Source organism: Chamaea fasciata, unplaced genomic scaffold (genome assembly GCF_029207755.1).
Source record: "Chamaea fasciata isolate MVZ Bird 193981 ecotype frontalis unplaced genomic scaffold, bChaFas1.0.hap1 SCAF_6, whole genome shotgun sequence".
NCBI lineage: Eukaryota > Metazoa > Chordata > Aves > Passeriformes > Sylviidae > Chamaea > Chamaea fasciata.
The window spans coordinates 46,261,574-46,282,665 of NW_027094091.1; the positions used below are offsets into that span (position 1 = coordinate 46,261,574).

The 21,092-nt window shown below is 39.9% G+C and overlaps 2 protein-coding genes across 2 annotated transcripts; both read left to right on the forward strand.

Annotated features, from left to right (window-relative positions):
* The first annotated feature begins 74 nt into the window (after positions 1–74).
* On the forward strand, positions 75–13,060 carry CFI (complement factor I). Its single transcript, XM_066185005.1, has 12 exons — positions 75–153; positions 1,774–2,092; positions 2,752–2,896; positions 4,223–4,401; positions 5,407–5,517; positions 5,940–6,056; positions 7,177–7,215; positions 7,696–7,799; positions 8,407–8,522; positions 9,237–9,514; positions 10,634–10,735; positions 12,637–13,060. The coding sequence occupies exons 1-12, from the start codon at positions 94–96 to the stop codon at positions 12,852–12,854; spliced, it is 1,788 nt and encodes a 595-aa protein (XP_066041102.1). The 5' UTR covers positions 75–93; the 3' UTR covers positions 12,855–13,060.
* A 2,147-nt stretch (positions 13,061–15,207) lies between these two features.
* On the forward strand, positions 15,208–20,827 carry PLA2G12A (phospholipase A2 group XIIA). The gene is made up of 4 exons (XM_066186239.1): positions 15,208–15,495; positions 17,166–17,242; positions 18,099–18,264; positions 19,325–20,827. The coding sequence occupies exons 1-4, from the start codon at positions 15,285–15,287 to the stop codon at positions 19,441–19,443; spliced, it is 573 nt and encodes a 190-aa protein (XP_066042336.1). The 5' UTR covers positions 15,208–15,284; the 3' UTR covers positions 19,444–20,827.
* The last annotated feature ends 265 nt before the right edge of the window (positions 20,828–21,092 follow it).

Genomic DNA, 21,092 nt, shown 5'->3' on the forward strand with positions numbered 1-21,092 from the left:
TAATGGTTAAAAATTAAACACAAATCTAACAGCTTACATTCAAAAGAACCCCAGCCAAAGGAATTTGTCTAGGAAGGGAGATAAAATTTCATCATGCGAATGCTCCTAATTTGCTTGGTTTTCTTGTGTCTCTTTTGTCTTTGTGGATCAGAGGTAAGATATGTTTTATTGCGTTAGCAGTATTTTTTTAAAAACGTTTAATAAACAGTTTGTTGTTATAAAAGCAAAAGCAATTGATTTTTTTAAAATTTTTCTTTCATAGTATTTGTGTCTCATACACTTGTTTTAGCCCAGCCTGAACGTTTGAAGTTTGCTATTTCTCTTTCATGTTTTGGTTCTATCTGGAGCTAATGCTAACAGGTTTACGGAAAAGATTTTAATTATGATCCTATCCTAAACCAAATTTGCAAGCATGGCTGACCACAGAAAGGTGCTGCAATTTTCCCCACCTCCTTTTTCTTGAGAAATGGGATTGCAGTCTTGTAATATGGCCGCATGGGATTATCCTGCTGCCAGAAGGTTTCCTGAGGATTGTCTGCAGACAGATGTGTCCAGGAAGCCAATCTGGGCTGGGCACTCAGCATAACCAAAGTCTTTCAGACAAAGTCCGAGATAAAAACCAGCACCTGTTGTTCCCATTGTGGAGGAGCACCTAGCACAATATGGGAGTTTTGCCAAGCCGGATCTGGCTCACAGTTTGGATTCTACTGACCCGAGAACAGCAGGAAGAATTTAATAAGATTATACAACTGTGAAAAGGAGACGTATTGGATTAAATTCTGCCCCAACAACCTCCTCACCACCTTTACAGTGGGCAGGATTTCTTCATAGGAACTTTAAACTTCAGCTCTGTTGTTCCAGTTGACACAGTCAAAGCTGATAAATCACATTTGTGGACTAATGTTTTTCTCCCATTTTTACAGAGTCCATCCATATATATTTTTCATGTTCCAAGAGTCATCCTACCCACAGATCTTAGTAAGCAAAAGCACTCAGCCAGCACTGAAGTCACCAGGGAGCTGCACAAACACAGGTGCAGAGCCACTCACCCAGAGGCCATCAGAGGGAGGGTCAGAATCTGTATCTGCAGGCCAGTGACAGCCAGCAATCAACCATACTGCAAACCCACTGCTGTGCAAGATACAGGAAAAAAGCTGATAAGGATCAGCATTTAATTTTCAAATTGTTTTCAGATACTTGTTAAGATATTTGAGGTACTTGTTACTTGAGCAGTCACATGGACTCTGCAAAACAATCATTAATTATAGATTCATTTGCTAGTAAGTAGTTCATAAATGTTTACATATGATACTTAAATCCAAAGTCAACCAGGCCAATAAAACAAATCTTAGAAAAAAACCCCAAATTGCTATTTTTTTTTCTGGTGCTTAAATTCCTTTATGTTTTAATCTGACTGTTAATAGTCCCATTGCTGGGATGTACTATAAACCAACGACTTTAAAAATGTTTATAATCTGCTGTGCACTTCAGCTAATGTTTGAAAAGTAAAGAATATAAAGTTTGTGGGAGATCAGTAAGCGTGAAGGTCACACCAGGTAAATGATGCAAAAAGAAAAGAGTTCAGAAAAACTGAGAAAGATGAGGTGGCCAAAGACAAGGGGCCAAACACTATAAATGGTATTTAGGAACTTTTGATTAGATAGGAAAAGGCTTATAAATGGACACTTTTCTGAGGTCAGTGAAGGGATCTGCAAAACTCTTGGTGCAGTCCCTAATCTTGCCTTTTTTTGTGTGTGTGTGTGTGCCTCACAGAATGCAACATCTGGTGCTGAAGAAAGCTTCATTCAACAGGTTAAGCCTGCCCAGCCAGCTGAACAAGACAACTACCTGATAGAAGAATGCTTAGGCAACCAATACACCCTCAAGTCCTGTAAAAAAGTTTTTTGTCACCCATGGGAACGATGTGTGGAGGGAAAATGCCTTTGCAAGCTCCCCTACCAGTGCCCAAAGAATGGCTCTGCGGTTTGTTCCACCAGTGGAAAGACCTTCCGTACCTACTGTCAGCTAAAGAGCTATGAGTGCCAGCAACCCAGAACGAAGTTTCTGCACAAGGGAGTGTGCATGCCTGAAGGTATTAACACCTCCTTTCCAAAGTTTATCCATCAGGGGTGGCTGAGGAGGTGCTTACACTCTTTACAGCTCGGAAAGTCTGTTCATTTTCTTGCACTAGTAACAACATGAAACAGAAAATGAAAAGTCACTGAAAATGCAAAGTATCTGTTCATTTTCATAAAAAATAAAGGGATTGACAGGCCCGGGTCACCCTGCTGCTGGTTTTGCTACAAAGAGTGTTGCAGGCATTCTGCAACACAGGTAGTAGAAGTAGGATCTGGCCCCCTTACTTCAAGTACTACTGGTTGGTTATCAAAAATCCTCTAAAGAAGGTAATCATACTAAAATGCAACCTGTTCGTGGTAGATCTTCAAGTACTCTTATGGAGCCATTACCCTCATTTGTCCTTAAACTGGCATATTCTGGGAAATTAGCAGGTTCAAAGACACAAAGTCAATCCTCAGAAAATTCCGGAATAATACTGAAGCTTCTGATTCCCAATGTACTGTTCTTTCCATATGAACTTTAGCTGTAAATACAAAATTAGTGCTGATTAGGTTTTGTGCTGTCTTTCCACTAGATACATCTATATAATATGATTTTGTTTGGGGATTTTTTTTTAATTGCTCGCTCGCTCTCTCTCTCTCTCTCTCTCTTTCTTTTTTTTTTTTTTTTAAGAAACATTTTCAGTCTCTCTGGGTCATGGAAATTCAAGTTTGCTTCGAGTAAAACCCGTGAATAATAAGGATGACAGTTTTGTATGTGCCAGTGAGTGGACTATGAATGAAGCAAACGTGGCTTGCAGGCACCTTGGCTTTGAATTGTAAGTTTGGGGAATTTATGTCTGGATAACTGCAGGGGATCTGAAAAAGTAGTGATGCTTACAGAAGTGTCGGTCACAGCCAACAGTTAAGACAGAAAAAAAAAAAAAATCATGAACAATGTATTGGCCACAATATTCTGATAAAACTTCTTAAACTGACACCTGAGAGTGAAAGCCAAAACACTGATTTCTGTGTTCTGTTACAGGCTACAGCCATACAAAGCATAACTATTTTACTTTAAAATAAAGATGAAGACCAATGTGGAGGTGCTCTCCCAGGCCTATGTTAGGGAAAGTGCATGGATGGACCATCCCCAAGTAACTCTGAGCAATGATCTGTGTGCAGAGAAAGGTTTCTCAGGACAGGGTACAGCTCTGTTTTGCTACTTGAATTAGCCAGACTATCAGGGAGCAGAGTATGGGTTTTTTTCCTTCACCCCTTGCCCCTGCTGCCACTGCTTCTCTGGCCCCAAGGATGGCTGAAGCCACACAGATCTTGTTCTTTTTCCTGTCACCACACTGATGACCCGAGTGGCGTATTCAGCTCCTCATAAAGTTACCTCTGTATCCTGTACATAATCATTTTACACCTGTACAACTAATTTAACTTAGGTGGCCTTGCCTCCCCAGACTTACCAAAAAAACCCTGAAAAAGTCCCCAAAAAACTAAAACTGCCTTTGCAGTGCCTCTCTAGGTGAGAAACGTTTCCTAGTCCTGATCAGTGTATCTTCAGAGAGGGTTTGCCTTGATACAGAGCATTCAGCCCTGGAGTCTCATTTGAAAGCCTCTCTAGTTATTTATTTACTTGATCTGTATTTCTTTAACGTGAGAGATATATACACTGTTAGGACAGTACTGCTCAGGTAAAACCAAGATAAAATTTATCAATCCCAGCCTTGCAGTGGTCTGATCTTTCTCAATATTCACTGGTTTTGGTGGCACCAAGGATAGCTGACCCCATGCAGGATGGTTCCCCAGTTATGGCTCGCCCATGTCCACACAGAGATAGAGGTCTGAGCTTACAAGTTTTGCTACATAAGGAGATTTTTCTATCCATCATGATATACAGTGACTTTCTTAGAGCTAGATACGATTTGGGGACAGTTCTGTGTAGCAGCATGCAAAAATTAGTACTTTACTTTTTCTTCCAAAGTAAACGTCTCCTGTTATCCCCATGGCAACTCCATGGGAAGTCTGCTCTTTTTCTTAGCCATGACCAAAATCCTTTGACACTGAGGCAAATCATATAAATTCTAAACAATAAAAGCAGTGGACAATCCATTGTGAAATTATATAATTTGTTGTTGTTGTTATTATCTTCACAGAGGTGCTGAATATTACCAAGCCACTTCCAGCATCACAGAATCTGCCTTAAATTCATTAAACTGTCTGCAGATAAGTTGCAGGGGCCTAGAGACAAGTCTTGCTGAATGTCACATAGAGATGAAATCAAGAGATAGTAATGAGGGACTGGTTAGCCTGCAGTGCCATGAAAATCTCAAAGGTTAGTAGTTCTTTTTAGTTTAATATCTATTTGGTGTTTCTACATTTTAAGTTAATTTTAGATAATGAGGACCCAGTTTGCTGAACTCTCAGCCACAGAAAATCTGCACTGAAACATTTTGTTTGTTTTAAATCAACATTTTGCAGACTTTAAGACAATTGAGGCAATCTGGAGTCAAGATAGTCTTGAGTGTTCAAGTTTGAAAAATCACTGTTGCTCCTGAAGTATTTTTACAGATATTTCCCCAAAGGAAACTTATTTCACCCATGGTTCTGTTTGTTCCACCATCCCTTCCAAGGGTACCAAGGTGCATTGTATCCCACAAATCTTACCTCTTCTGGGTAAACTGGTGAGGAGACAGGTGATGTGTGTTGCTGCTGTTTGAGGGACATCAATTAGCACATGATTAGCACCGAAGCCAGACAAGCATGACTACGGTGTGAAACTGCTGGTGTCTCCTGCGGGGTTTCAGGACTCCTCAGTTTCTCTCTGTAAAAATTCCTTGGTTAGAATTCTGACAGCTTTTCATTCTCTGTAGGGAGCTTTCTTTGGCACTGGTGAGCATCAGCCTGAGATGCCGCTGACTAGAAGCGTTATGAATCATCTCAGTTTTTTCATACAAAAGTAGTTATTCACGGACTCTTAATGAGTTCTTTATAGAGGGGGAACCTCCATCATCCTAATCCCTTGAATTATTTACAGTGGATTTGAACTGATCGTTTCTGGTTCAGCCTTCACCAGTCCATTCATTAGAAGAAATTAAATTCCCCTTTTCCAGGCTACTGGAATTTGGAGGAAGAAAATGAGTGGTCATGCTGAAACCCTGATGAAAAGGCAACCAAAACAATAAAAAAAGATTTCTATTTACCTGACTGGGTCCCAGCATACTTACTGCTGGTAGGCCAAACTGCTGACAGAATCAAATATGCAGGCAGAATATTTCCCTGGGCAATGATGAACCTACAGTCAATTCCACACTAACTTCATTTTTATCTTGCTGCACAGTTTGTTCAGATGGGGAGTTTCGCTGTGTCAACAAGAAGTGCATTTCTCTGAAAAAAACCTGTGATGGGATTAATGACTGTGGAGACCTGAGTGATGAACTGTGCTGTAGAGGTAACAGTTTCCTTTCGTTAGATGTTTCAAAATAATTTCAGCAGAAATCCACCCACAAAGAATTTTTACAGTGTTGTAACAGCTAAATTCTTTTTCCCATTAAGTCACTACATTAAGCAAATCAGACCATAATTTATACATAGGCAAGTGCAAAAAAGCAGGCATTAGCAGTACAGCACTGCTGTGGTAACAGAAATCCACGTTTTTCAAGTCTTGTAACTTCAAGATTTTAAAGTGAGAAAAGCCAAGTATTCATTTTGTTTACATGCACAGAGTCTGCTTTTGTATTCTCTTTATGAACAGCCAGGTCTCCTGTAATATGGATATACATTTGGTTTACATTTTAAAAAGCTCTCTGACAGTGTGCGGTTGCTGAACCAAATGATCCTGTGATTTACATTTGTAATTTTCCTGTGTTACAGAGTGCAGAAACAACAGTTTCCACTGCCGGTCAAATATCTGTATTCCAAATAAGAATGTCTGCAACAAAGAAATTGACTGCCTCACAGGAGAGGATGAAGCTGGAGTTCTCTGTGCAGGTTTTCTTCTGAAAGATGTTTTTGTTTCTTTCATTCAGCTCATTTTTAACTAGAGGCTACACAATGCATATTAACATTTTATTTAGTATGCAAGAATCAGTCTTCCCAATGTTATGTTACACATAGTAGAAAGGTCATAGAATTTTCTTTCCTTTCTTCCTGGAAAGGCATGACAAGACAACTAAAGGAAGGAACAGATGATGTTTTGGGAAGCTTAAGGCAGATTATGTCTTTTGTTTATTTGGCCAGCTACCAAACTGGTATCCCCTAAGAAAGTGTAGAGAAGGCGAGCAGGAATACTTTCCTCACAAATGAGGAATTCAACTAGTTTGTCAATATAATAATTCTTCTGTGCTGTTCCCCTCTCCTTTAAAAAGATTATGTTTTGTTAGAAAATTAGAATGTTTTCCTTGCTCTCAAAATAGACAAAGTCTAAGGCCAAAAAAGTAAAAACTATTGGTAAATGGTAATTAGTACAGGTAAACTGAACTCCAGATGTAAACATTACTGTCAGTGTCAGGAGAATAGACACAATACTCAGCCCTCATTTAGGGTCTGAATTCAGTGGGCCCTTCATTTGAGTACAAGCTGACAAACCAGATTCAGCAAGCATTTAATTTACCTCTCGAGTTGAATATCCTCCCTCACCCTGTTAAAGAAGCACACAGTACCCAACAGCATAATCTAAATTGGGGGGAAAAAAACAGATAAAAACCTGCTGCTTTGGGCTTTAGAAGGTTTCTAAAGGTGGATGGGGCAGAAGGAGAAATTTTGGTTGTCTCTGGTGGAAGAGAATGGGACATCTCCCCAGAGATCACAAAGAAAAAAAGGGCAATTTTGTCGGGGTTTCCTGGCAGAAAGGCTTCCTAGGCCCTTCTAGGCAAGTAGATACTGTGTAGTTATGAACAAGTATCTGCTGGCTGTTGGTCATGTGTAGGCTGAGGCAACCAAACAGTGCCTAGCAGGAAAGGAAACAACAGGCACCAGGCTGGAGAGTGTTGCTCTCTATGTGAATAGTATGCCCGTAGGCATTTAAAATATGTTCCATTATCTTGGCACACAAACATATATTCAAGTAAATCTTTGTCAATAATTTTAATATTTTGTTATTCTACTACAGGCAAAAAAGAAGGTGCTGAAAAGGACAGCATGGATGAAGGTAAGTGTAATTAGCCCTCCAAAATCAACAGCATACCCTCTTATTAGTGACTTTCTAGCTACCAGCCAGCTGCTTAGATCTAGAGCACTCACGTATTCTGACCTTGTCATTTACTAATACACACTCTGTGACTTACTGTTTGTCTCACTTTTCACTGATTTCAAGAATGCCATAATAATTCATCCTAGCTGAGGACCTACATCTGCATGTTTTGGCAACTGGTAAACTCTCAGCTGAGGTAAACTCTCAGCAAATCTAGGGGAATATCCCTAAAATTATTTGCCTGAATGCAAGCAGCACTGGAAAATGGAGAGAAGTAATGTGATGCTAAGACACAAACATTTTCCAGAGCAAAAACAGATGCCAAAATTTTTGGTCTTTGTTTTCCTGCTATTTTAGCTACTGGCATGTTCACAGCACTCAAATTTCAGCGAGAACGTATACCTGAATTCTAAAATATATTTTTCCTTTTTGTTGAAGAAAGAAAAATGATAAAGTCACTTCTTCCCCAAGTGCACTGCGGTGTTAGGAATCACACACTAACTCGACGGAAAAGAATCATAGGTGGAGAGATTGCAGGAAAGGTAAAAAAATAACCTTACCAGGTATGAGTTCATTCAGCATTGATTTAAATGAGCATAATTTGCCTTCTGTTATGGAAATGACAAAATCAGCTACAGTGTCATGTTTTGCAGCAGTAGTGGCATTGCACTGAATGAAAGTAAAGAGAAGCACAGTTTATAAAGTAAAATATAGAGTGGCAAAATTAAGCATTGAAGTACAAGTAGACACTAAAAATTACTCAGAAAAACGATTAATACTACAGTGAAAAATAACTAATCTGGCAAAATGGAATTTAAATTTGCATCTTTGAAACAGAATACAGCAAAAATGCGTTCAAACCAGGTCAGATCCTCCATCTGTTTTTCTGACTACAAGGGGTTCCATGAGTGAAAGCTGGAGGGAAGGACACATTGCACAAAATCAGAAGATTGGATAAAATGACTGAATTTTCATATATATCCTTTATATCTGATGTAGCCCAATTTACAACTTCTGGACAGCAGATCTTTTATTAAAATCAGACATAGTCAAGGAGATTAGGTGATACCAAGAGATGGTTTTCCCCTTATGCACTAAAAGTTGTACAATTGTAATGATGTCTCATTATTTGTGTTGTTGATTGAATAGGGTGAATTTCCTTGGCAAGTGGCAATTAAAGACATCAGCAATGAAGGTTCAACAGTGTTCTGTGGAGGGGTTTATATTGGTGGCTGTTGGGTTCTGACTGCTGCTCACTGTGTCAGGTAAAAACAAATAATTCTGAAATTATTTTCTGCAAGGCAGAGAGATTGATTTGGGTATTACTGCCCTTCTCAGCTACCTGTTCGTCTATTTCTATTTGTCTGTTGAGTAGAACAGTTTAAAGCACTGACTTGCCCACATTAACAATGAGGAAGATTCAGAGAAAATAGAGGGGTTTGGCAGTGAATAGAAAGATAAAAAGTAATGATGAATTTGAAGAAACGTGGCATACTTAAGTCCGATAGCAGCAGGCAGGAGTGGTTCGTTGTAACCACTCTGCTTGAAGTTAAGTACAAGGGACCTCTTCTCTTCTCAATTTCTACCTTGTGGCAGTCCAGGATCTGTTCCCAGAGAATGTCCCCAGGGTCGTATATTCACTAGAACAACCCAAGAGCAGACACGTAAGATTTGCCAGTCCCTTCCACATCTGGTCACTCTTTTATCAGAGCAGCATAAACACCTGTTTTCTCTTTGTCACAACACTAAACAGAGCCTGGCTTTAACATGATTTACAGTATTAATTACAGTACTAGGTATGTGTCATCTGCCTTGAATCTGCTATACTTCAGAAAAACCTGGGCATTAAATCAGGAAAGAAAATAAATGTATCTAATGTGGATTTTTATCCTACAGAAATTTTGATAAAATGCTACAGTTTACAGCTTTAAACCAGTTTAAATGTAAGGCTTGTGTTTATTTTGCTGGTTTTTTTCCAGGGCAAATCGAGTCCATCTCTACCTTGTCTGGGTTGGAATGTTGAACACAGTGGAGTACGACAAAGAGACAAATACTTTCAAACTAAATCAAGTGATAATTCATGAAAATTACAATGCCTCAACTTATGAAAATGACATTGCTCTGCTGAAGCTGAAAGGTTCTGGGCATGGAGAATGCTCCTTGGAACACACCAGCATACCTGCCTGTGTCCCCTGGTCAGAGTATATGTTTAAAACTGGTGACAGATGCAAGGTTTCTGGATGGGGACTAGAGAAAGGTATTTGTTTTAGTGTTTGCTTCAGGAATGTATTATTTGTATAACTCTTTTTCTAATTGTGGTGAGCTTTCATTTTGAAAAGGCTGAAAAACAGTTGTGCACAAAGCACTGAGAAGAGGCTGAGTACAGAAAATGTAGGCTGTGGTTTGGCACTCAAGTATCACTGTTGGGTTCTTTTCTGTACTGCTTCCTCTGCTGTTTCAGCCTCTTTGTAGATTGGTATGGAGGACACACCTGAATGAAAACTACCCTGAAAGTAAGAAATTTTCCTTTTGTCCATCTAATAATTCTGTCAGCTGTGGAGACCTGTTAACATGTAACAGATGTTGTTTGGTAGCTCACAGGGCCCCATAGTCACAGCCTGCCCTCTGTCCCCTTTCCCAGTAGGATCTGAGCTGCAGCCAGCAGTCATGAAACTCAGCACAACCTGTCTCTGCCATGTTAAGGCTCAGTTCAGAGAAGCTTGCACAGAGACAGATAAGCCAAATATAGTCATGCTTTCAAAGACCTGGGAAGCATTTGTTTTGTGTCACAGTTTTAGAGCCTGGTGTGGGAGCTACCACATACTGGTTGTGTGGTTTCTCCTCTCCATACTCAGTAGCATCCACTCAGCAAATGCAAAGTTGGAAATTTGCAAACAGAGAACAAAACAGAGCATCTCTTTAGACTTGTGAATGCATAGCTCACCCATAACTTCAGTAACTGCTCTATAAAGATAGAGCAGAGTTGAAAAAAAGGTAATAAGGATGAATCAAAGCCACATCTCCAGTTCACAAAAAAAAAAAATGTACCCATTTCAAGTGCCTGGAAACCTTGATATGGAAAACACAGGAAAAAAAAGACCCTTAGAAATACAAGGAAATAGAAAGGGTGAAAATATCACAAAATGAAAGTACTGTTGTTTACACTGCAGTTAAACCACTCAGCTTTTATTTTGAAATATATGACTGATGCACTGTAATTCATATGGGGTAAATATTAATGGCAGTTTAAGCTTTCTGGTTTATAATACTGAAGATAATATTCTGTAAATAAGTAAATAACTAACTTTCAAATTATTATATTAAGTGTGTCTAATGTGTACTTGCGATTTTAAATTTTGAATTTTTTATTTTCTAGGTTACACAAAACAATTTATTCTCAAGTGGGGAAATGTTAATTTATTTCACAATTGTTCTGAATTGTATCCAGGACGATTTTTTAAAAAAATGGCATGTGCAGGTAAGCATCAATTTTCTTACTATAATTTCTCTTCCATCATGCTCTCAGTTTAGGCCAGACATACTGGCTGGGAATCTTCTAGACTTAAGAAAGACAATAAATGAACTGCCACAATATCACTGTTGACTAAGTGCCAGCCATTGGAGCCTGTGGCATCCACCATTATATATCTATTTGTAAACAGTTCAGATGACAGCATGAGAAGTTTCCACGATTATTTGGGCAAATTTTTGCATGTAATTTTGAGTTATGTTTTCTAAATACACAAGCCCTTTACAGCCTACTGAACGTCCAACTTTATTGTATTTAATTCTGATTCAGCAACATATTTAAGCAAATGCCTGTCCTAGAACACACAGCCCTGTTGACTAGAATATAACTATTCATTTGCTTAGACATCTGCCTCTACCACACTGCATGCCAGGAAAATACAATTAATTTTTCAAACGTAGATTAGTCTGTGCAGGAAACTGGTTGTCATTCCTAGTATTAAAATGAGGATTTTGAATGCACATTTTTGCTTCTCAAGTGACAAAAAGTGTTACCAAATACATAACTAAAAGAGCAGGGAGTATTCAACTTACAGGTCAAATGGTTTCAACTGTTTGTTAAATCCAAAAGTAAGGGCAATCTTTAAACAAACTACTCAACCAGAAAATTAAAACCAGATATAAAAGCGAAATCATTTGTGATAAATTCAAGATGTCATCTGTAAGATACTAGGTTTATTTAGTGCACCAGTTCTGTAATTTATCTCCCTTTTCTTCAATATATTTCAAGTGATCATACTTTACCACAAGGGGAGAATGACCGTACCACTGGAGACATATTCAGAAAGGGGATATCTGGGGTCAACATCCCCTCCCTGATGCAAATAAAATGTTTAAAATTAAGCGCTGGTACTCACAGGAGTTAGTAATACAAGCAAGTATTAATTAAACTGATTAAAGGCAATAAAATCTTGTTTCATATGGTTAGTAATACTAACTCTGAAAAGTTCACATAACTCTTTCTCAGTAATGTACAGATTCAAGAAAAGGGTTGCATTTTAAAAGTCTGGGGACTTGTGCTTAGTACGGGCTCCTTCATACTAGGACAGTCAGCCAAGCAAAAAAGTGTAGTAAGGATGTTGGAAATTAATAAACTTTTACTGGATATATAGGGAAAAAACATAAATCATATTGTAGTTCTGTAGCAGCATTTCTGTTTATATCCCATCCATCTTGATTAATTTTTTTTCCCCGAACACTGTGTTTGCTGACCTGCAAATGAGTAGGTTTGTGAACACTGAAGCATAAAGGGCACTGGATCCTGCACACTTGTGCCTCACGGCTGCTATCTGGTGTTGCTAAAGGTCCTCACTGAGACCAACCATGCAGTGGGGGCACTGAGAGTCAGTTGTTATCCCTCCCATCCCAGGATTCATGTGCTGTCCTTCTTGTACCTGCCCACCTGTTTTCATAAAGCTGGTAAAGAAATAATTGTACAGATGAAACTGGGTGATGGATTACTGGGTAGAGAAGACATCAAAGGCAGACACGGAGGCGTACACATATTATGGTATCTTAACTTCCTAAGGAATCAGTCTACAAATCTTTATACATTGTTCCGTTTTTATAGGCTACTTTTTATAGTAGGGAATGAGACTGAATTCTTTATTGCACTGTGTAAAACAAGACTGGTGAAAAAGCAAATGAGAATTTGGGACAGCCACAAGTATAAAGAGAGGCCCTGCACTTGAACTGAGAAGTAACAGACTTGAAGAGGTTCAGAGTCTTCTTTACTGGTGACCACTAGGCAAACACCTGTCAGGAAGTGACACAGACCTGAAAAATCTTCTGAGCTCTGCCTCATGTGCCAGCTTGTGCCTCCACTTAGTTTGGCTTTTATTTCCTCCTCAGGTACTTATGATGGCTCCACAGACAGCTGTAAAGGTGATTCAGGAGGTCCCCTGGTCTGCTTTGATGCAGAAAACGTGGCCTACGTCTGGGGTATTGTGAGCTGGGGTGAGAACTGTGGGGAGGCTGGTCACCCTGGCGTGTACACACAAGTTGCCAGCTATTATGACTGGATTAGCCACCATGTGACACGGGGTCTCATTTCACGGTACAATATCTGAAGCTGGAAAATTAAACGCTTCCTTCATATCACCTATGCAAAAATAGTCCTTTTTCACAATCAGCTGTCATGTTAGCAACAATCAGTACAAATCTTCAAGGAATGTATTTTGAAAATTCTTAACACACTATGAATACCTCATTTTTGCAGAACTTGCGCAAAGAGAATTTTACAGGCACAAGTCCACTGCAAAGGTCTCTAATAAAAGCAGACATTGAAATATTTTCTTCTTTTAATCTTGGTTTTTTTTCCACTTTTCACATTGAATTTCAGTTGCTGTTGTTTATTTAGCTAAAAGGGAAAATGATACTGGAAAGAGTGGTTGGAAAATGACTGCACTGGCAATGCATGAACTGCACAGAAAGGGAAGCAGTCAGCCTGCTTTAAAGAACTTACATCATCTCAAGGTCTAACTCACTAGAAACTCTCAGCAGGCTGCCTGTCTTGGCGCTTGATTCCTTAGGCTTAGTGCAGAAGTAGACTTCAGACCATCTATTAATCAACAGATTGGCTATGACCATGACATTTGTTATAATACAGCAATTACTCAAATAATAAACCTGCTTGGTAGTTTTTGCAGCTACAAACTCAGACAATTCTTATCTAGTTAATATATATCATTTGATCATCTAGCCTGTGGCAATTTTTGTAGCTCTTAAGTCTTATTAATTCAACAGCAGCTGGTCACAAACAACAAAGGAATTTTAAAACTTAAATCTTCAACTTAAATCAAAAGCATCTTTACATCTTAAGATCTCTGTGTATGTATATGTATTTCAGATATTCAACAAACTCTCAACACCAAGTAGGGTTTTACTCTACACACTATGTATTCTTATACACATACATTTTCTATAGCAATATAAATATGAAAAGACAATACCTTATACACATAAATTTAATTCTACAAAACCAAATAGCAGCTACAAAGTTAGACTTCTTGCTGTCATAAAGAAAACATCAGTTTATACAGAATACCTTCACATTCAGCAAGAGTTGTTCACAAAAAGTGTGCACAAATTCTTTTTGAAGCGGTAGAATTTGATTTGTGGATTGGTACCCTCAACACAAAACTCATATAGCTCCAGCCAGTTAATTCTAATGACAAATAATTCTAATACCGTTTTTACTTTATTTCTCTAAATTAATTATCCTACTAAATAAATGGCACACGTTCACACAACACAGTTGTTGTGGTGCTATTTCTTCTGTAATTCACCACAGTCAGACAACAATTTTTACATTTTCATTGACTTTTCTTCATCTTCCAGACTTGTAAAAACTCCACATCAGCATGGCTTTGTCACGTAAAGACACCATCAGTCACCAACATAATTAAAGTAAGGGTATGAGTTCCCTCTCTTGACAAACACACACACACCCCCTCAACAAGTTTTGCTGTTTAGGAAAGCATTTAAGTATATTCCTACACAGAAATTATTTTGCTGAATCAGGGTCTTGGTAAAGAAATCCTAAATAGGAAAAAGCTGGACAGGTGTACAAAGAGCTCCCTCTTTTGTTTGACTTAATTTTTCTGTGAAGAACTTTTCCCACCAATTTTGTTAGTTAACTACACATAATAGTAAATGCTGAGGCTGAAAAAAAAAAAAAAAAAAAAAAAACAAAAACAAAACCAAACCAAAACCGTAGAATATGTGTCCTTATGCTCTGTCTGTTCTGAAAGTCTCTTGGTTCTCTTTCCATTTCCTGTTCTTCTTTACATTTAACTTTTGCCCTGAAGCCAAATATTACTGTTTTCTGAGGGATTCCACACAACGTCAATCAGAGTTTTCATTACAAAAATTAAAACTATTTTCACCTGGTTCAAGTTCAGTTCATCTGTGAAGCATCTAGCATTTAGATATAAAATATTTCTAAAATCCTGGAAACCAAACACGATGCTTAGTAAGCAAGTTCATTTTGGTCTGATTTTTCCTTTGAACAAATCAAGGCCGGACTTTTACCGTGTAACAGGTATACTTTCATTTTGCTCTGCTTTACAACCTCGCCTTGCACTTTCGACGATGTCATGAGAACCACTCACATGTGCAAACGTGACCGGGTCAGTTTCCTTCCCACCCAACACCATCACAAAACTCGGGATCTCCGGGGGCCCTGCTCAGCCAGCGCCGAGGTGCCGACATACTAGGGCAGGTACCCGCTTGTCGCTGCCCAGGTTCGGAAGGCAGAGGGGACACGGCAGAGGGGACACGGCACTGGTGACACGGTACAGGGGATGCAGCACAGGGGACAGGGCACAGGGGACACGGAGCGCTCCGCGGCGCTGCCATGGGGCGGGCGGCCAGGGCCGCTCCTCCCCGCGGGCGGGCGCACGGGCGGGGCCGCGGGGCCATGGCGGCGGTGGCGGCGGTGGCGGCGGGCCGGGCCGGGCGGGCGGCGGAGGAGAGGGCAGCGGCTTAGCGGGCTCGGCATGGCCCCGGCCCGGCTGTCGCTGCTGCCCCCGCTGCTGCTGCTGGGGGTCGCGGCCTGCGCCTGGGGCCAGGAGGCGCCGCAGACCCCGGACTGGCGGATGACGCTGAAGACGATCCGCAATGGCGTGCACAAGATCGACATGTACCTGAACGCGGCCCTCGACCTGCTGGGCGGCGAGGACGGGCTCTGCCAGTACCAGTGCAGCGACGGTGAGCGGGGCTGAGCGGCGCGACCCTTGTCCCGGGCAGGGCCGGTGCTGCGCTCCCGCTGCGGCCCAGCGGCGCTCCCGGGGCAAACCGCGCTGGCGACTTAGTTCGTACCGCCGTACATACCTAGAAGTGCGTGTGTGAACCTCGGCAAGCCAGCTACTGCCCGTGTATGTGTGTTTAAATACGTGTGTAACGTGTACGGAGCATGTATACACGTCAGCGGTTCTCTTAACGCGACTTTTAAATAGCTCCTTTTAAACGTCTCCAAGACGTTTGCCTGGAGAAAGGCTTGTTACTGTCAAATGTGTAGCTGATGTGTACAGGGAAAAACCCTGGAGTGGGAGGAATTATTCCCTCACGGCTGGTTATTTACGAGCACCCCTTAGCATTTCTGTTGGGGACAGAAAAGCTGAAATCTGAGCTATGGAATGTGTTGTTTCGAAGTCACGGTTGAATAACAGGTTTTAATGGCAGCCGCGTTTGCCAGTGGAAGGATCCTGCTATTTGTAAGTCCTGCTGCTACCAGCAGAGGGCATCTGTGCTGCTTTCTTCCCTGCGTTTCAGCTGCCTTGTTTGCCTGAGCAATAATTGAGGCAGCTCAAGTTGGCATGACCTGGTAAATGATGATTGTTATTATTATTATCATAATCATCATCATTATTATAATATTAGGCTATTATTATTAAGATGACCCTGCTTGAGCAGGGCGTTTGGACCAGATGACTCACTGTGGTGCCTTCCAGGCTGACCCATTCTGTGATCACCTCCCGTGCCGTGCCCATCCCACGTGTGCCCATCCCGGGTGCCAGGCAGGCAATGCTCCAGAAAAGGGATTTCTTTCCAGGCTTTTCACTGGTGCTTCAGGAGATGCCCAAAATGAGAGGCTCACGTAGCCTGTCGTGGTGGAATCACATCACCCCAGTTTACTGTGTCAGATTATTTGTTAAATCAGAAAATTAGTCTGGTGGTGACACCCTGGCTGGCTCCACAAAAAAATGTGATACTTACACTCGGTACTAAAATATGCATCTTTCAAATGAGGATTTTGTCTTCTCCATTACTTTTAATTGGGGCCTCAGATTGTTTCCAATATTGAAATGAACTAGAGGGTCAGTTTTTCAAATTAACTCCACAGTCTTTCTTAACTTGGGATGCAGAATTCCTTGGTTTGCTGCACTAGTGAGTGTTCAGGGAGATGTGAGTTTAGCAGTCTCTACTAATTCAAATTCTATTAATGTTACAGCTGTAAAAATAAAAATGATGTTTCATCCCAATTAAGATTTAAAAAAAGCAGAGAACTACTGTTGATTGCATATAAAGCATAGAGGTGTTAATGAACTGACACTAAAGTACTCTGTTAATATACTCCTTTATGTTGCGTACTTAACCGACATGTCAATTTAGGTTTTTTTGGGTTTTTTTTAACTTAGGAAGCAAACATTGACACTTGCTCAGGTGCCTTGTCCCCATTTCTAAAAAAAAATTGCTTAGTACCCCAATTTCCAAAAATTTGGAAGGAATTGTTGATATGCAAGCATCGGAATGTATGTTTAAGTTAAAAAAACAAGTGATATTGTCTTAAGCCAAACAAATGTCTGTGGTGAGTTTTAAAACTACTAAAATCCTGTGCAAAAAAATCTATTTGAGACATGACAAATTACCTTTTTCAGGATCAAGGCCCGTTCCTCGCTATGAATATAAACCATCACCACCAAATGGCTGTGGATCCCCTCTATTTGGAGTTCAGGTAAGTACTTCCATTTTGGGGCTTCTTTGGGTGTCTTTCATACACCAGCTTCCCTCAATGTAGATGATTTTTTCCATCCCCCCTTCTGAGACAGCATCCATATGCAAGGTCCCTGTTCTTATCAGCTTCTAACACATGCTCAGGTAGCAACATATGGGAAGTGTTAGTATTGTAAAGGAACACAGCATAAACATTTTCAAACATTACAAGCACAAAATGTAATGATGATAAATTTCTTGGGGTTTGAGTGTTTGGTTTAGTATTTTGTTTGCACAGTCTTGAAAGCACTTAATAACTGCTGCTGTAGCCGTGTAAGAGTGGAGGGTTTGGCTATGACTCTTGCTGTCCTTACTTACACTAACTCTTTTTCCTTAATGCTAGAAAGAAAATAGGAGTTAGCTTGTTGTCCTCCAGCTTTGGGACTTTCTCTTCCCCGCCCCCCCCACTGCTTTGCCCATCCACCACCCCAGAGTGTAGGCTGGGCAAGCTGTGGGTGGGGCCACAGCTGGGGTAGCAGACCCACACTGAGCAGAGGGATGTTCCACACTGCATAGTGGTGCTCATCAATAAAAACAGGAGCAATGCGAGAAGATGGGGAGGGGGTGTTGGTAGAGCTGTGTATGACTTGCAGGTGGCTGTTGCTCAGAGACCTGCTTGGCATCCCCTCTCCTTTGAAATGTGGTGAGTGATTTTTGCACTGCTTATTTTGGGACGTTTTTGTCTTCTTTTATTCGTCTGTTAAACTGTCTTTATCTCAACCCATCAAATTAGTTTTTAATTTCTGTTACAGTCTGTCCATAGGGTATATTTTTCTTATACTAGAATACCAATGGAGGTGTGTGGTTTTTTTTCACAGTTTGACATTGGTATCCCTTCAATGACAAGGTGCTGCAATCACCATGACAGATGCTATGATACTTGTGGCAATAAAAAAAATGATTGTGATGAGCAGTTTCAGACCTGCCTCTCAAAAATTTGCAGAGATGTGCAGAAAACACTTGGAATCTCAGAGAGTGTCCAGGGTAAGTGTGAAAAAGCCTTCTTTTTTTTTTTACAAGTTTAACCTGAGGTTAACTTGGCAAAGAATCTTTGTGCAGTGCAGCAAGGACACGTTTCATAAGCTGATGAAAGATGCTTTGTTCTTTCCCTCTGCTGTGCACTTCAGGTGCTTTTACAGCCAAGCAGTGACACAGTGTAGGAAAATTATCAGGATTAAAACTAACTTTGAGTTAAGGTTAGTTTTAACTTTAGGGGAGAAAATAATGCTGCCCATTAGGGAGTATGAATATGGGAATACAACTTGATCAAAATGCATGTATAATTCTTGCATTTACTGTAACATAGCTGTAGCATGACTGTTCTGCTGGGTGATTTCTAAACTTCTATGTGTCATTGCTGGTAAACTGTAGGAAAATACAGAAACTTTCCCTGTTATGAAACAAGGTATTAAAATAATCTCCTGTCATGGTGGAAGTAGTTAATGCTGTTCCCTAGTGAATAAATGTTAGTTTTCTTAGTAACAGGCCATACAATATTCCTTCTGGTCATTGGCCTGCATCTGATGGATACATGACATATCCACTTTTTAACTTGGACCATGTCACTTTCACAGTAAATACTGCCACAGAGAGCAGTAAGTTTTTAGAACAACCTTGTGCTTGAACTTTTCAGATTTATTTAGCTGTAAATAAATCCTCATGTTAGTCTTTAGTGTCAGAACTGGTGAATATTTGTTCAATTCTCTTCAGCTGATGTTTAAAGACAGCAACCTCTGCATAAACTGGGATGCAAAGAGTGGGGAGGTAAACCAGCTCTTTCATCTTCCAAGACTCAGTATGTTTCCAACACAGATAACATTCCATATGCAATGAATTTTCATTTTGTTTGTTTGGCATACAAAAAATCTTTACTCAAAACTTAAATGGCTCTGTGTGATTCACTCTTTCATTTGACAGTCTATTTGCTGTGCCCAGAGAAGATTGCTTCTTTCTTAGAGTCATTCTCAGTTTGCCAGAGTTTTCTCCTGTTACTTTCATATTCCACTCAAAGAGTACTTTTAACTGAACTCTTCTTTGCTTGCAGCTTGTGAATCAACTGTTCAGCTGCTGTTTGATGCAGTTATACATTTAGGATGCAAACCATACCTGGACAGCCAGAGAGCTGCTTGCATGTGTCGTTACGAGGACAAGACAGATCTCTGAAAGAAGACACTGACATCTCATGGTGTAGAATAAAGTCAAAGATTCAGTCAAAATGAAGCAGGACTTTGGTTACAAGCCTTTATGCTTTTCAGACATTAAACACTGACATTAACTGACTGATTTGAAGATCACTACGATATTCTTATTCATGTAAAAAAGAAACAAGTCATCCTTCTCTCCATTTTATGCCAGAAGCTTGGGAACTGAAATGGCTTTCCTTTGGTGTATGTCCACCTAGGGCGTGCTGTTGTAAAATGCTGGTGCCATTTTAATGTTCCCAAGAAAACTCCATAGTGGGGACATCGGAGGCACCAAAGAGTTATATTGAATTCTCAGGTGATTTTTAATACAGGTCAGATTTTAGGTGTACTAGCAGTTGACACGTCTGATGGGTTCAACAGGAAAGAGTGTATTATGTGTGCCAATATAAGACATCTTACATAGCCTGTGCTTGCATATTTCTGCTGCAATTGCCTTCAGTTCTCTCTCATGGATGTGGTACTGCAGGTTTGTTGTTAAATAAACAAGGAAAGTGTCCCAAGCCAATGTCCATGCACTACATATTTCTACCTGATTCTATATCAGTGCCTTACTTCTGCATCACTTTTCAGGTCAAATATGTTGATCCTTTGAAGGGCTGTCCAGTAAAATGAACAGTTTGCAGCCTAAGGATATACTTTTGATTTGACAAAATGGTGAAATGTAGTTTCTTTGTTATTTTTTAAAAAAATCATTGAATGTCTGTTTTTGAATAAAACATTTTGTGTTGTGTATTGTATGCACGGAAAGGATGTATGTACAAATACGTTGATTTATATTTTTGTTGTGGCACAACTTGGGTACCATATTCATCTTTGCTTTCATCTAGTCTGTTCTGATGAAAACTAAAACCAAGTTCCATAGTTAAGAGCAGTGTGCCCAAAATCTTATTTAAGTTGCCCTCTGTGAGGCTGATGGATATATGAGCCTCTGCTTCTGTCACCTGTTCCCTCTCTGACTTCCCTAGCTAAAATCACCTGATGTCTGAATTATTTGGGATTTGCTCCCAAGTAAGTACTCTGTACTTGTTGCTTATCTACAGGTGTCAGTCCTTAGTTAACTTCTGCATTAGGTCCTCTGTTAAAAAAGATAATGATTTGCTTTTGGTAAAAAGCAATTCTGCTTTAGATATTCACAGGAGAGGAATGAAAATCAAAATACTGCATCTGTGAACAGGTAATAGAAACCAAATGCATAAAGTTCACTGGACTCATGGACTGTAATGTGGTATAATTTTGTGTGTGTTTTTTTCTTTACCAGTTGTGTTTTTTGTTGGTTTGTCACTAGAGCTTACTGTACATGACAGTGAATGTAAGGGCCTCATAAAGACAAAGTTTCTGCTAAAGTTCTTTGGTCGTGCCTCAAGGTTTCTTTTCTTAATTGTGGATATGAAGTAGCACTAAAAGAGAAGTATTAATGTAGAGTTTTACAAAACTTTGCTAGATTAACTTGTAGTTCCCCTTGCTTTGGTGACATTTATTTTCTGCCATAGAATTGAAACAATTCTGAATTACCCTGGAATTCCATGGTTGTAACCCTAAAAATCTTTTTAACATGAAAGCAGGGAATGGTGATGGTGTTTGTTTAAAATGACAAAAGTACCACAATAA